An 11,352-nucleotide genomic window follows, 5' to 3' on the forward strand; every position below is an offset into this window, starting at 1 on the left:
TGGCAGGGGATGGTGGAGGGCAAGAGCGGGTGGGTGAGGATCGACGTGACACTGATACCAGGTCATGTACGACCACACTTACAGGCGCCGTCGTGACGCCAGGAGAGCTGCAGATCGCGCAGCCAAGGTAGGCGCCACAATCAGTGGCTAAGTTTAGAAAGATAAGGATTAGTTTCTCTTTTGCATGCCTTAATCATAGGAGGGATTGGTTAAGATTAGTTTCCTTTTCATATGCCTTAATCATAGGAGAGATTGGTTAATATTAGTTTCCTTTTCATATGCCTTAATCATAGGAGAGATTGGTTGAACCAGAGGCTATATATGCCGTGTAATAGACTGGGAAATAAGCAAGAAAGATCAATTATTCAAGACTGCTCTTCTCCTCTGCCTCTCTCAAGCCACCGGTGAGGAACCCCTCACGGTGAAGGTCTGGAGCGCGACTACGAACTGCGTAGCCGCTGTCCAGCGACGTTGGGCGTCGAGGCGCTTGACAACCTGGTATCAGCGTCACGTCGATCCTCACCCACCCGCTCTTGCCCTCCACCATCCCCTGCCACGCCCACCGACCACTCCATCACCATGGCTGAGCCCACCATCAAGGACCTCATGGAGTTGATGCAGTCTTTCCAGACCGAGTTGGCTGCCGTGAAAGCCACCATGAAGGACAAGTCGTCCTCGTCGTCCACCGACGGCGGCGGCGAGCGCGAGGATCCCCCTCGTGTGGATCGACCCCCCAGGTTCCAGAAGCTCGACTTTCCCCGGTTCGATGGCACCACCGACCCGATGCTCTTCATCAACAAATGCGAATCCTATTTTCGCCAACAGCGCACCATGGCGGAGGAACGCGTGTGGATGGCCTCTTATAATCTGGAGGACGTCGCGCAACTGTTGTTCATCCAGCTGCAGGACGACGAGGGCACACCATCCTGGGGGCGGTTCAAGGACCTCCTCAATCTTCGCTTCGGGCCACCACTCTGCTGAGCGCCCCTGTTCGAGTTGGCGGAGTGTCGCCGCACCGGGACCGTGGAGGAATACTCCAACCTGTTCCAGGCCCTGCTGCCGCGCGCGGGTCGCCTCACGGAGGGCCAGCGCGTCCAACTCTACACAGGCGGTCTTCTTCCCCCGTTGAGCCACGTCGTTCGCATCCACAACCCGGAAACACTTGATGGGGCCATGAGTCTCGCCCGTCAGGCCGAGCAGCTGGAGTTGGCACGGGGACCGCCACCGGCCGCCAGGGGAGCCCCTCGCGCTCTTCCTCCGGCGCCCAAGCAGCCGCTGCTCGCCCTCCCTGCACCACCAGCGGGCGCGCCCCTGTCGCGACCAGAGGGTCCGCCCTTGAAGCGGCTGTCACCGGAGGAACAGGCGGAACGGCGCCGCCTCGGCCTCTGCTTCAACTGCAATGAGCCGTACACCCGCGGCCACAACCGTGTCTGCCGCCGCATCTTCTTCCTCCATGGCGTCGAGCTCACGGCCGCCGCCGAGGAACCCGCAAGGGACGACCCGCAGGACGACGCCCCTGTCTTCTCCCTCAGGGCAGTCACTGGCATGCCCATCTGCAATTCCATGCAGGTGCGGGCCACCCTAGGCGCCACCACCCTCCTCGCGCTCCTGGACACCGGCTCGACGCATAACTTCATCGGGGAGGATGCCGCCCGCCGCACCGGCCTGCCGATCCAGCCGCGGCCGCACCTCATGGCCACTGTGGCCAACGGTGAACGCGTCACCTGCCCAGGAGTCATTTGCCGCGCCCAGGTCATCATCGAGGGCGAGCCATTCTTCATCGACCTCTTCGTCATGCCGCTCGCAGGGTACGACCTCGTCCTGGGGACTCAGTGGATGGTCACCCTTGGTCGCATGGTGTGGGACTTCGTCGACCGCTCCGTCTCCTTCCTGCACCAAGGCCGCCAGGTCTCCTGGTCGGACGTCGCCGATCGCCAGCCACCCATGCTCGCCGCTACCACGACACCGAGCGCCCTCCTTGAGGAGCTCTTGCACTCCTTCGACGAGGTGTTTGCTGAGCCGGCGGGTCTGCCCCCGCAGCGAGCTCGGGACCACGCCATCGTCCTCAAGCCAGGCTCTACACCTGTGGCGGTCCGGCCGTACCGCTAGCCGGTGGCGCACAAGGATGAGCTGGAGCGGCAATGCGCCGTCATGTTGGCCCAAGGCATCGTACGCCGCAGCGACTTGGCGTTCTCTTCACCGGTTCTGCTGGTCAAGAAGCAGGACGGGGCTTGGCGGTTTTGCGTGGACTACCGCGCCCTTAATGCCCTCACCGTCAAAGATGCCTTCCCCATCCCCATCGTCGACGAGCTCCTTGACGAGCTGCATGGTGCACAGTTCTTCACGAAGCTGGACCTTCGCTCCGGTTATCACAAAGTCCGGATGCGGCCGGCTGACGTGCACAAGACGGCGTTCCGCACCCACGACGGCTTCTACGAGTTCCTGGTGATGCCGTTCGGATTATGCAACGCACGGGCAACCTTCCAAGCGCTCATGAACGACGTGCTCCGGCCATTCCTCCGTCGGTTCGTTATTGTCTTTTTTGATGACATTTTGATTTATAGCAAGACCTGGGCAGATCACTTGCGCCACATCCGCGCCGTCCTCGACGAACTTCTCCGCCATGTCCTCTTCGTCAAGCGATCCAAGTGCATTTTGGGTCCCCATCGGTGGCGTACCTAGGCCACGTCATCTCCGCCCACGGTGTGGCCATGGACCCGGCCAAGGTGCAGGCCATTCACGACTGGCCGACACCTCGGTCGGCGGGCGCGGTGCGTGGGGTTTTGGGCCTCGCCGGGTACTACCGCAAGTTCGTACACGACTACTGCAAGATTGCATCACCCCTCACCGCGCTGATGAAGGAGGGTTTCTCCTGGAGCGACGAGGCCCAGGCAGCCTTCCAGGACCTCAAGATGGCCGTGACCTCGGCTCCGGTTTTGGCGCTGCCGGAATTCACCAAGGTCTTCATCGTCGAGTGTGACGCATCCACACACGGCTTCGGGGCGGTCTTACTACAAGAACATCATCCGATCGCCTACTTCAGCAAGCCAGTCGCCCCCCGTCACCGCGCGCTGGCAGCTTATGAGCGGGAGCTCATCGGGCTGGTGCACGCCGTGCGACACTGGCGGCCGGATCTATGGGGGCGCGCGTTCCTCGTTCGCACCGACCACTACAGCCTCAAGTTCCTCCTCGACCAGCGCCTTTCGACAATCCCGCAGCACCACTGGGTGGGCAAGCTCCTCGGCTTCGACTTCTCGGTAGAGTACAAGCCGGGCGCCACGAACACCGTAGCCGACGCGCTGTCTCGGCGCGACACCGACGCGGACGGCTCGGTCTTTCAGGATCCGGCCCTGGTCGCCATCCGGGATGAACTCGCGACCGGCACGAGGGGCGTACCATGGTCGCTGTTCGACGGCATGGTGGCATACGCAGACCGGCTGTACATCCCGCCGGACTCCCCGCTGCTGCTAGAGGTGGTGGCCGCTACTCACGACGACGGTCATGAAGGGGTGCAGCGCACTCTACATCGCCTCCGCCGCGATTTCTTCTTCCCCGCCATGCGCCGTGTGGTCCAAGACTTCGTTCGCACCTGCGCTACGTGCCAGCGCAACAAGTCTGAGCACCTACACCCGACAGGCCTGCTGCTGCCCCTGCCCGTTCCCCAGGCCGTGTGGTCCGACATCGGCTTGGATTTCATTGAGGCGCTGCCCCGCGTTGGGGGCAAATCAGTGATCCTCACCGTGGTCGACAGGTTCAGCAAATATTGTCATTTTATTCCTCTGTCTCACCCCTACAGTGATGAGTCTGTGGCCCAGGCGTTCTTCGGTGAGATCGTTCGCCTCCATGGGATTCCTCAGTCCATGGTGTCGGACCGGGACTCAGTGTTCACCTCGGCGTTCTGGAAGGAGTTAATGCGCCTCATAGGCACCAAGCTGCACATGACGTCCGCCTTCCACCCGCAGTCCGATGGCCAGACGGAGGCGGCCAACAAAGTCATCGACATGTACCTCCGGTGCTTCACTGGGGACCGGCCCGTCAGTGGCTACGTTGGCTATCGTGGGCGGAGTACGTCTACAACACGGCGTACCAATCATCACTCAGGGACACTCCTTTCAAGGTGGTTTACGGCAGGGATCCTCCCTCCATCCGCTCTTGTGAGCCTGGCGATACCCGGGTGGCGGCGGTGGCCAAGACAATGGCTGAACGCGAGGAGCTCCTAGCGGATGTTCACTACCGCCTGGAACAAGCCCAGGCCGTCCAGAAGAAGTTCTACGACCGCCTGCACCGACCGGTCTCCTATACCGTGGGCGACATGGTGCTGCTGCGCCTGCGTCATCGGGCAGCCTCCTCCCTTCCCCACGCGCCCAAGGGCAAGCTGAAGCCGCGCTTCGTCGGGCCGTATCAAGTCACAGAGCTCATCAATCCGGTGGCAGTTCGCGTAGCGCTACCTCCGCGTGCCAAGTTGCACGATGTCTTCCACGTCGGCCTTCTCAAGAAGTTCGTCGGCGCCCCACCAGCTACACCACCTCCTCTTCCACCCACTCACAATGGGACGGTGATCCCAGAACCGGAGCAGGCTGTTCGGTACAGGTTGGCCAGGGGTATTCAACAGGTGCTCATCCGCTGGAAAGGGCAGGCCACTACTGATGCTACATGGGAAGATGCCGCCGACTTCCGCGACAAATTTCCCCACTTTCAGCTCGAGGACGAGTTGATCGTCGAGGGGGGGAGAGATGTCATGTACGGCCACACTTACAGGCGCCGTCGTGACGCCAGGAGAGCTGCTGATCGCGCAGCCAAGGCAGGCGACACAATCAGTGGCTAAGTTTAGAAAGATAAGGATTAGTTTCCCTTTTGCATGCCTTAATCATAGGAGGGATTGGTTAAGATTAGTTTCCTTTTCATATGCCTTAATCATAGGAGAGATTGGTTAAGATTAGTTTCCTTTTCATATGCCTTAATCATAGGAGAGATTGGTTGAACCAGAGGCTATATATGCCGTGTAATAGACTGGGAAATAAGCAAAAAAGATCAATTATCCAAAACTGCTCTTCTCCTCTGCCTCTCTCAAGCCACCGGTGAGGAACCCCTCACGGTGAAGGTCTGGAGCGCGACTACGAACTGCGTAGCCGCGGTCCAGCGACATTGGGCGTCGAGGCGCTTGACAGTGCCAACTCCAGCTGCTCGGCCTGACGGGCGAGACTCATGGCCCCATCAAGTGTTTCCGGGTTGTGGATGCGAACGACGTGGCTCAACGGGGGAAGAAGACCGTCTGTGTAGAGTTGGACGCGCTGGCCCTCCGTGAGGCGACCCGCGCGCGGCAGCAGGGCCTGGAACCGGTTGGAGTATTCCTCCACGGTCCCGGTGCGGCGACACTCCGCCAACTCGAACAGGGGCGCTGAGCGGAGGCCCAACGTCGCTGGACCGCGGCTACGCAGTTCGTAGTCGCGCTCCAGACCTTCACCGTGAGGGGTTCCTCACTGGTGGCTTGAGAGAGGCAGAGGAGAAGAGCAGTTTTGGATAATTGATCTTGTTTGCTTATTTCCCAGTCTATTACACGGCATATATAGCCTCTGGTTCAACCAATCTCTCCTATGATTAAGGCATATGAAAAGAAAACTAATCTTAACAAATCTCTTCTATGATTAAGGCATATGAAAAGGAAACTAATCTTAACCAATCCCTCCTATGATTAAGGCATGCAAAAGGGAAACTAATCCTTATCTTTCTAAACTTAGCCACTGATTGTGGCGCCTGCCTTGGCTGCGCGATCTGCAGCTCTCCTGGCGTCACGACGGCGCCTGTAAGTGTGGCCGTACATGGCAGATCTTCACTTGTCATTTTCACAAACAATAAACTGTCAGGTTTTGATGGAATTTGAGCTAAATTGTGGCCCAGCATACTCTGCGATTCGCGAGACTGGCATTCTTCCTTGAGTAACAAAGCTAATGTTTTAGAAACTTGCTTGTAAACCTTGAATGTTTTGTCATTCTCCTTATACATAAATGTTTTAGTTTTAAAGCATTCTCTTAGTTTCTAGACTGTTCACGACCTGTAGTGATAAAAAATGTTGATAGAGCTTGTTTGAATCTAATTCTGTGCCAAACAAAGCACCATAGGAATATATATTGTAATATAACCATGCTCACGCTAAGCGAAGGATCAATACAGGCATGTCATATATATAACTTATATACGCCAAAACACCCTTGTGACATGGACATATAACTGCAACTATGATTTAGTCTTAAATATGAGTGCATGAAAAACAACCATTTATGTGTCTGAATTTTAGCTTGTGACTTCTGTTGAGTTTTAACTCTAGACTATCTCAACTTACTTGGGTCTAAAAGACTTTATTGTTGTTATATCAAAACAGCTTGTCTGGCTCCTTGTTTCTTGTTTTCTGTCCTAATTTGTTTGGACAAACTTGAATATTGGCTTTTGGCTTTCTATGAAATTCAACGGCTCTTGGACCGTACTATGGTAAGTTGACAATGTTTTATCTTAAAAAGATCTATAAATAAGAGACAACATTACTACATTGGATATATTATTGTTATTGGAAGTAATGTTAAGCACAGCTAAAAAAACTATGAATTACCATGGTCTATGTTTAGGGACGGAGTTTTATATAAACTGTTGCTCTCCATATTGTATCCCTAATCCCTATAGTTTTAGCTAAATGTGAAGATCAGCTATCCACATATAGTTTATATATGTTTAAAAGTTATTCTTTTTTCATCAGCTATATGATGTATTGGTTGCATTTATCTCTTGTAACAAAAGATACCTTCATACCTATTCCAAGCAGTCATAATAAAGTAAAACTGAAATAAATACAGAAGACTTGGGCTACAAAATAACCTACAAATTATTATGCATGTTATTAGGGGCTAAAACACAAATTTAGTGAGGATATCATAGTTACATATCTACAAAGCAGCATTGATGCAAATGATTTTTGAATAAATGATTTCCATCCAAATTGTAGTGTCTTGCCCATATCTTTGCATTTATTTACTGTTGCACATAGCAGCAACCATTCGTAGAGGTTGCATGATGTGTATATTGGAGAAGCAAAATATGGCGTAGCACTAGCGAAGCAAATCTGCAGATTTTCTTGGTAGCAGTGCAGTGGAGAATTGATGCAGATGCCAGAATTTACAGGTTTGCAAAGCATGGCAAAAACACGATTCAGAGTTCAATTTTGTCCAATACTTTTTGCCAAAAAAGGAGGATTATTTTGTCAAGAATCTATGCTGCTGCTTCTTTCCAACAATGCCATTGGCAATTCAGAAGTACTAGCAAGATATAAATGTAATGTACAGTTTGTAGGAAAGCAGGAAAGATACGTAACAAGTACCCTTAGGCCCATTTGTTCCGTTGGATTTGAATTTCATTCTAATAATTATAATTTAAACAAAATTAACTAAGTTAATATATTTAAATATTATCTTAAACTATAAGCGAGAGATAGTTATACACTACATTTATGCTATAGAGAATCAAGTATAAAAGTATGCTATAAGTTGTACATTAGAATAGTAGCATGTAAATCTATAGAATCAATTTTCATCTCTCACCCCATGAATTTGAGATAGATTTATATATAAACTTTGAAAAGTTACGTAATATAACATTCTAAAAAATAGCCAACTCCATTAGTTAGATTCCAATTCCTCAAAATAAAGGGAAACAAACGGGGCTTTAGAGACACTATTGAAAATATTTAGTGTTTGTTTAGAAGAAGGGGGTCGAGGGACAAAAATCCTTGATATTTAAATATTAAGAGATCATAGGGCATGTTTTGAAGCACACCATTTTTTTTATAAAACCAGTTTCTATCATCGGTTTCTAAAACTCGTTTATGAGGAAAAAAATTGAGCGGGGTGTTTGGAACTCAGTTTCTAAGAAACCAATTTCTAGTTTTTATATACACAATTAATAGCATACTCGTCATCTATTTTTTTAAAAATGTTAGCAATAGATGTAAATTCCATGAAACCAACGAAACAAATAAAAACTGATTTTAGCTAGGGAAGAGCAGATTCTTGGTTTTAAAAAACTGGAAATCTGATTTCTATAAAATGAGACATAAATCGGTATATTTGGAACCATTCTAATTTTATAAATTAGTTTCTTAAAAATTGGGTGCTTCCAAACCAACCCTTAGACCCTGTTTGGAAGTGTAGTGTTTTTATAGTTTTGAATAAATACTATGGTATTGGAAGCCAACAGGTGTTTGGTTGATATAGACAAAACACAATTTTGAATACCATGGTTTACCTAAACCCGTGTTATTTTTTTGGAAACTCCACTCAGGACCTCAGTTTTCTTCTCTCTACACATACTTTAGTTTTCCAATGGAACCAAACATATCTCAGTTTTGAGAAATATTGTGGTTTTACCCCGGTAAAAATAATATTGTAGTATTTGTATCATGTACAATTATAAATTATGTTATTTTAAAACTACAGTATTTCAGAACTACACTACCAAACATGCTCTTAGCTGCCAGAGCCTGTTTGGAAGCACACAGTTTTTAAAAAACTGGTTTATAAAAAACTTGAGTAGTTCCAAACATAATAATTTATGTTCCAGTTTATATAAATTGGATTCCTAGTTTCAAACCAAGAAGTAATATTCTCTAACTAAAATTAGCTTTTATTTATTCAATTAAATCATGCCCTTGTTGGTTCAATAGAATTTACATTTATTGTCATCGATTTTTGAAATAGAGAAAGTGTATGCTAACAATTGTGTATAAAAAATAGAAACTAGTTTATTGGAAACTGAGTTTTAAATGCCTCCCCTCATTTTCTATATAAAAACAAAACCTGCTCGCTAGTCGCTAGTCGAGTCGACAGCGCTACATCGACAGCGGCGAAGTAGAAAAATAAAAATAAAACGGGGACATCGGCGTTTCTCCCTCGGACCTCGGTCCCTCCACGAACGCCACGCCGGGAGTCTCCCACGCAGTCCACCCCGCGTCGTCTGGCCTCGCGATGGCCGCCGCCGACTACGGCCGCGCGTACCTCCCCTACGCGGCCGCCGCCCCCGCCGGCGAGTACGATCGCCCCTGCCGCAACGAGGTCGTGCCCTACGGCGATCGCCGCCTCGACACCGTCGTCAAGCCGCCAGCCGGGTCGCCGGCGCCGCCGCTGCCGGTATCCACCAGGAGCGGCGGGAGAGGGGTGGGGTCAGCGTGGTGTTTCAGCGACCCGGAGATGAGGAGGCGGCGGCGGGTGGCGAGCTACAAGGCCTACTCGGTGGAGGGCAAGGTCAAGGCATCGTTCCGCAGGGGGTTCCGCTGGATCAAGGCCAAGTGCTCCGAGCTCATCCATGGCTGGTACGGATCACGCCTTCTTCTTTACCCCTTGCCCTGCCTTTTTATCGGGCCATCCGTTCTTCTCCTCAAATATTCTCGGACATCTAACGGCGACGGCTGCTTTGGTATCGGTCCTGTCCTTACCCCTGGGGTTCTGCTTCTGCACAGCAAGTTCAGAAGCTTTCATTTTCATTTTAGTGTCGGTATGGACTATTAGTACGATTGATTGCCAGTCTTTGCGCCTCTCATCGTACACGATTGCTCCCTGAAATGGTTAGGGAAGTCACAGGTACATGGGGGCATATCTCTAGCAAATTTACAAGCTCACCAGCACAAGTTGTCATCCCCTTGGCTCCCCTCTTAAGCAGCAATATAGCACTAGCTAGTTTATCTGATGAAGCTGTGCGCCTCTAATTTGCTTCTTTTTCCTCTACTTCTCCAGAACCTGGGATATCGGTGAAATTCTGTTCCGTTGTCATGGTGGAAATTGCAGCTACAATGCGTGAGGGGTGGTCGCTGGGTGTATTTCGCTCCCAAAATGTGGAAGAGAAATTGTATGATTGTTGGCCCCTGGTTATAGGAAAAGAACTCGATGGAGCTCTGCTCAGGTCACTTGTCGCTGCCTGCTAAGTGCTAACTACCCCTAATTTTGTTCGAAAACATTTGAAGAATTGAATCTCGGAAAAGGAAATTTCTTCGCATGATATTGCTCTTCTAACAATTCTCCCCCCTGTGCTCATATACAGATCCGCATTACTGCATTTGCTTCGTTTTTGGGTCATTAGCAAATCCTAGAGATGGAATGGAGAGACCGTATCTGATCTTGCCCACTACGTATCCGGTATTTCATGCATTTATTTCGATGAGGAAAGGTCTATGTTTGGTTCATGGCTAGATGTACTATACTTTTAACTTACACTTTAGTTAAGAATAATAGTCCGAATTGAAAAACTAAATAAAAGTTAGGTAAAATGTGACAAGTTCCGTGAACCAAACATGTCACTAGACTTTTATTTTAGTGCTCAAAGTTATTGGAGTCAGTTCCACTAATCATCATCTAAATACATAGCATAACAGTATATTTTGTATAGTATTTTCTAAATTTTATAGGAGTCAGCTGACCCAACAAAACCCCTAGCTCCGTCCCTGTGGGACATGATCTAATTTATTAGCTAATCCATGCGTGGCCTTATCGATAACACTTCGTCTAAGGTTTTAGTGGAGTACACACGCAGAAATCCACCTGCTGCACCCACATGGTTTCCAAGCAGGTGATGCGGACGCGCGGCGCGGGTCGGTGCATGATGAGCAAGCGCGAATTCTGCGCACGTCGGGGATGAGTTGTGCGTGCCTGTGGGCGCGCGCGCGCGAAAGTATAGTACACCAAAAATGTGTTGACGCTACAAATATCTAGATCACACGCCAACTAGGGTTAGCATGTCCATAATCAACACATTATCTTGAATGCAGCAAGGAACTTAGCGAATCAGTGAAACTGGTCTAGAGACCGGTTAAGCCAATGTTGAACCAATTCTTGGTCGGATAGACTCCCGAACACCTCCTACAAAGATCCATCGGAGAGGAGCACATGTAGGTTGTATAGATCAACAAGACTACCTAAAACACCGTTAAGTCTCATCCAGAGGCATGACAAACAACAATATAGAGACAGAAAATAGATAAATGGATAACAAATGTATTTTTGGTCTATTGGTTTAGATACCTCAATCGAATGTGATTCTCTTATATATATATATATATATATATATATATATATATATATATATATATATATATATATATATATATATATATATATATATATATATATATATATATATATATATATATATATATATATATATATATATATATATATATATATACTCGTGTGTTGCGACAGTATCTAACTATATATATATATATATATATATATATATATATATATATATACTCGTGTGTTGCGACAGTATCTAACTATATTTAAAGATATTGATTGGATGACTAAGCGACACTTGAGA

The 11,352-nt window shown here is 49.1% G+C and overlaps 2 protein-coding genes across 2 annotated transcripts; both read left to right on the top strand.

Moving 5' to 3' along the window:
- Positions 1–1,041: 1,041 nt before the first annotated feature.
- On the top strand, positions 1,042–6,663 carry LOC118473574 (uncharacterized). Its single transcript, XM_035963455.1, has one exon. The coding sequence runs from the start codon at positions 1,174–1,176 to the stop codon at positions 2,107–2,109; it is 936 nt and encodes a 311-aa protein (XP_035819348.1). The 5' UTR covers positions 1,042–1,173; the 3' UTR covers positions 2,110–6,663.
- Positions 6,664–8,860: 2,197 nt separating this feature from the next.
- On the top strand, positions 8,861–10,076 carry LOC100277630 (uncharacterized). The gene is made up of 2 exons (NM_001151142.3): positions 8,861–9,352; positions 9,774–10,076. Coding segments are annotated over exons 1-2 (345 nt in total). The 5' UTR covers positions 8,861–9,008; the 3' UTR covers positions 9,775–10,076.
- Positions 10,077–11,352: the final 1,276 nt, after the last annotated feature.

This window comes from Zea mays, chromosome 1 (assembly GCF_902167145.1).
Source record: "Zea mays cultivar B73 chromosome 1, Zm-B73-REFERENCE-NAM-5.0, whole genome shotgun sequence".
Classification (NCBI taxonomy): Eukaryota; Viridiplantae; Streptophyta; class Magnoliopsida; order Poales; family Poaceae; genus Zea; species Zea mays.